This window comes from Sesamum indicum, linkage group LG9 (assembly GCF_000512975.1).
Source record: "Sesamum indicum cultivar Zhongzhi No. 13 linkage group LG9, S_indicum_v1.0, whole genome shotgun sequence".
Classification (NCBI taxonomy): Eukaryota; Viridiplantae; Streptophyta; class Magnoliopsida; order Lamiales; family Pedaliaceae; genus Sesamum; species Sesamum indicum.
In genome coordinates, this window is record NC_026153.1 from 5,826,122 (window position 1) to 5,830,676 (window position 4,555).

General features: G+C 41.1%; 1 protein-coding gene and 1 long non-coding RNA gene across 2 annotated transcripts; one reads left to right on the forward strand and one right to left on the reverse strand.

Annotated features, from left to right (window-relative positions):
- Positions 1-1,060, reverse strand: LOC105170746. The gene is made up of 2 exons (XR_848517.2): positions 929-1,060; positions 1-822 (listed from the first exon to the last, which is right to left on the reverse strand). It is a non-coding gene; the product is annotated as an uncharacterized LOC105170746 (long non-coding RNA).
- LOC105170747 lies at positions 1,813-3,450 on the forward strand. Its single transcript, XM_011091649.2, has 3 exons — positions 1,813-2,098; positions 2,373-2,493; positions 3,110-3,450. Exons 1-3 carry the CDS (start codon positions 1,844-1,846, stop codon positions 3,280-3,282), a joined length of 549 nt encoding a protein of 182 aa, XP_011089951.1. The 5' UTR covers positions 1,813-1,843; the 3' UTR covers positions 3,283-3,450.

The window sequence follows — 4,555 nt, forward strand, 5'->3', positions numbered from 1 at the left end:
ACTAGCAGACGATGTAAGACCATTTATTTCAAGCATCGTCGCTATATGACCGTTTATCCCAATGGATGGAGTCCTCCCCAGTCTAGTTATATTGATTCAAAGCTAGGACGGGGCATCCGTCTTTCTCCTCTGCTTATTAGACTGAGATAAGGCCTTGAGTCCACAATGGCTGCGATTTCAAACCTCCGACAGCAACTCTCCCTCACTTTCCCATCTCGTCCAGCTGCACCTTCTTCTTCTTCTCCTACCCAGCTTCTATCGGGTCCTCTTCAAATTGTTGATTCCGTCCCCAAACCCCCTAAAATGCAGCGACAACTCTTTGATGGTTCCAGCCCCATGCTGCACTGATCTTGGCTCGTTCCCAATTGGGTCCCGGCTAGTTCTCCAAAAGGAGAGTGCTATTGGGCAGCCATCCATCACTTCACGGGTTGTTGGGCTCATGAAGCTTCTGACCCCGCGCTTCTTGGTTGCCATTTCTCCTTGTCGTTGTTCTCTGATCGCTCTGTTGCCTTGCTTGTCTTTAGTGCAATTTCCAGTTTACAAGGATCTCAAAGAACTGGTTTAGGGTATTCGTCAGGCGATGGGAGTCTTGTCGTCTCCTTGACACCTATTTCTCCATTAGCAGAGCCAGCGATGACCCACGCACATGGTCCCACTATTTACCCCTACCTACATCTCGGTACAACCCGACCAGCCCAACTCCATCCCGTTGACCCCTTTTGTGCCCTTATACGAGCGCTAACCGTGGTCTCGTCCTGGTTGCTTCGTCGGCTGCACCCACTCCGCCTCCTTCCTTACTATTCTCCAGAATCTAGTCTTACCCTATCCAATCTCGACGAACAACCAACAATGAGCGCACCGACTGGTATCGCCGCAAGAAAATTCGAGGTTCCAAGGCAAGGAGTTTGACGAAGGGACAGGAGTTTACCTTCAGTTGCAGAGCTACACTCAGATTGTCGCCTTCCGCTCACAGTTCACAACTCATTGTTTTGGAAGCCTTTGAATCTTGCGGAAAGTTGAACCAGTGGCCTGCGAGCTCGATATTCGCCTTTTTCCTTGGATCCGCCAGAGCTTCCATCCCCCAATTAACGCGCGGGTTCAGTACTCCACCACACCAGATCGACCCGCACCCGTCCCCGAACTTCCCGTCGAAGCGCAACCTGGTGAAACTCCTACGGTACTGCCCACTGCTTGAAGGAGACTGGGGACTTGGGAGAAAATCTTGGTGTTGGGGACTCTTAGGTCGGTTTCTGAAACTCCTTGGTGGCAATTTGATGACTTCAAGGCTGCAATCCCATCTCTCAAGCCCAAATTCGAGGGCAGGCAATGGTACTAGGACCAAAGGAAAGAACCCACTCTTTAGCGGCTAGACCCAGAAGAGTCACTAAACCACCGCCCCACCTCCAAGATTATGCAACCAAATCATATATGCCTAACTACAAATTTTTCCACTATTACTACCCAAATATTAGAGTAGATATACCTCTAATAGATCCTTGTTATATGTAGGCAGACCTTGAAAAGACCTTGTGCGGGCTAGAAACCCAGGCCTCCAAACACCCAAATAAACAGGCTATTAGGATGCATTATTTTTTTTATTCAAACTAATAAGATCAAGTAAACGACACCTTAATTTAATTATGCACATACATAAAATCGGGTGAGCGCACGCACTAGTATAAATAATCCAATCAAACTTGAACTGGAACTGGTAATTGAAATTTTCAAAAACTTTGGCGGCTCCTTGCCCGCATTTCAAAAGCAAGCCCAAGGGCTTACCAATTTATCACTCTCTTAGTACCAAGAGAGCAAGCAAAAATCAGAACGAAAATCCCTGTCAAACATGTCAAATCAACCCATGAAATTTGATGAAACCATGAACCCCCAGTCCAGAAAAAGGCCTCTACTGGAGATTGATAAGCCGACGACAATGATGTGCACAGTGGTGGCAGTTGATCACGCCACTCTCTGTTACAGAGTCTGCGCTCTCTGTGAAAGGACTCTGCCTGAGAACCCCACAACAGCTTGTAAATACTGCAGTTTCACCAACAGTTTCAACCCCACTGCTTCTGGTTCCAAACGTCTATTTCGTGTTCTTGTAAGTATTTGTTCTGAACGGATAGGAGTTCAATCAGCAAAGATAGATGTTTTCTGAAAATGATTTCTTTCTTTAGTGGAAATATTGATGTTTGGATATGTGGGTTTCTGGGCTATAGAAAATTGGAAGCTTTCTTGAAATAATGCAGTAAGATAAGATATTTGTGTTTATACATACTCTAAAGACTATCTTTATGGCTTCTTGCAAGAACGTAGAAACACAGCAATTGTTATCCTTACAATATCTTCTTTCCTTTCTTTTCTGGGTTTTGCAGATGTCTATAGCTACGGATACAAAGGTTTTTGTGGTGATAATGTTTGACAGGGCTGCGAGAGTGTTGTTTGGTTGCTCAGCTGATGAGTTCTTTGACTTTGCTAAGATTCACCCTTATGCTGGTATTTCCTTTTTCTTGGTTTGTATATCAATTTTATGTAACATTTTCGAAATTAAGTTGTTATTACATTGTTTTTATATGAAAGCAGATAACTCGGATTTGGGGAAGTAACCAAAGTACAGATTAATTTGGTGAAATGAGCATAATTCTACTTGTCTGAAGTATGATCATGTACTATCTTGAAAATTCAATATCTAGCTGTGCGTTATAAAGATCTCACTCACTCTTAGACTTTTGTACACCCTGCTTCAGATTATAGCTTTAGAGTTCTTTGTCATAGTCAGAGGTAATATGAGATTGGATTCACACTGAAACTTACTTTTGCATAATGAGATTTTTTTGAAAAAAATTTCCTCCTTTGGTGAAATGAAAATAAAATGCAGGTTTTTGCCGGGATTTATTGATTACTTATGTTCAAATTCATTTGAATTGGCTGAAAGCTTATTGTAGGCGGTGGCTAGTGACAATAGTTGGATTAGCATTATCCATCATATACTTGTTTACTTTTTTTCTGTGGCTTTTTCTTTCTATGAGCCTGCAGTTACTTTCCCGTCTGAGCTAATTGATGTGGTTGCTTTTCTGATTCATTCCATTGTCTGAAAAATTCTAATTTGCAGCTATGGCAGCTGGTAGGGCACTGGAGGGAGAGATGTTAACTGTGACCTTGACAACCCCGAAGAATGGCAATGCCCAGCATCTGCGAGTGGCTTCAGTTGTGCCCTTGAGCTCTAGTTTTCAGCCAGCTATTGAAACCTTGAGGCAATTGTACCGAGAAAAAGGGGTTTCTTAAAGAACTAGACTAGTGGCTGTAAAAAACATCTTCAGCTAAGAAGTTCTATTGTTTACTTCATATCCTGAAGAAGCCAAAGAAGCACTCCTACACTGGTTAATGTCTTTCTTATGTGATTTGCTTTCATACTTGAAACATGGAAATATATTGAATTTGATGGTCTGCTAACTTGAAATCCAAAACTTGCTTAGCACAGCATTTAGGAACTTCAATCATGCAATTAGTCATTGCTGCATTGCAGTATCTAGTTACTCTATTTTGAGAAGTTAAGTTGGAGGCCCGTTTTTTGGCTTTCTCCTTTTTCTTTCCCTTTCCCTGAAGTCTTATTGTTGATTTCCTGATGTAGCTCTTCTCTGCCGCTTACAAGCAACTTTGATTAATTTATAATTGCTGATGCTGGACTTCGTGCAAGTGGATCTGATTAATCTGGCTTTCTGGCTGATATGTCGTGTTAAATTCTGGAAAACAAATATAAGATTACATATGTAGACAGAATTGAAAAGACAAATTTTTGTTTCTATGAGTCCTTGTTTATCTTTGTTCTCTGGTGAATCAATCAGCAACATAGATATGATTTAAAATATAAGCTGTCTGGCTATGTAAAAGTAATTCTTTGCTTACTGAGGATGCTTTCAGTGTTTTGAAATGTGAATGCTTTAGTTCAAAATTGTTCAAGTAATAATGGCAACAAAACAATGAAGTTTCTATTATTGTTGATATGATTTTTTTATAAAGTGAAATAGAGGAGGAGGATACAGAGAAGTACCTGGCCGCATCACAGAAATCCACATATGCTCCCACTGAATTTGGGCTTGTTATCTGGGCATTAGAAGCATAACTAAAACCTGTTCATTTTGGCTGGTTACATGTAATATACTTCGACTCCTACCTGAAGTCACACTTCTGAATGTCTTAAAAAGATTTGATAATTCTGTTTGACCTGCATTTACAGTATAACAAGGGAGAAGGAAAACAGCCATATTGTAAGAAACCTCTACAATTTAAACATTACATTATTCCCTTATTTTCAGCTCCTACATTACAATTTCCTCTGACGACAGAATGAAAATAGAGGGATATCTATAATGTAAAATATAATTATAGAGAACGTCAGTGTTTTCTTGAGGAAATCTGTTGCATTGAGTCCAAATCTTGATGGTCATTTTAGGACATGTCATACCTTTCACTTCTGGTGCGTGGAAGTCTAAAATAGCCAGCATGATGTCCCAAGTTCTGAACAGTAGCACCTCTATCACTTAGATGCGGGAACCTG

Bases quoted from the DNA above. Each gene is read 5' to 3' on its own strand.
- LOC105170747 (XM_011091649.2), top strand. From the start codon at position 1,844: ATGTCAAATCAACCCATGAAATTTGATGAAACCATGAACCCCCAGTCC. The intron at 2,099-2,372 runs GTAAGTATTTGT...TGGGTTTTGCAG, and splicing joins AACGTCTATTTCGTGTTCTT to ATGTCTATAGCTACGGATAC. The intron at 2,494-3,109 runs GTATTTCCTTTT...TCTAATTTGCAG, and splicing joins TAAGATTCACCCTTATGCTG to CTATGGCAGCTGGTAGGGCA.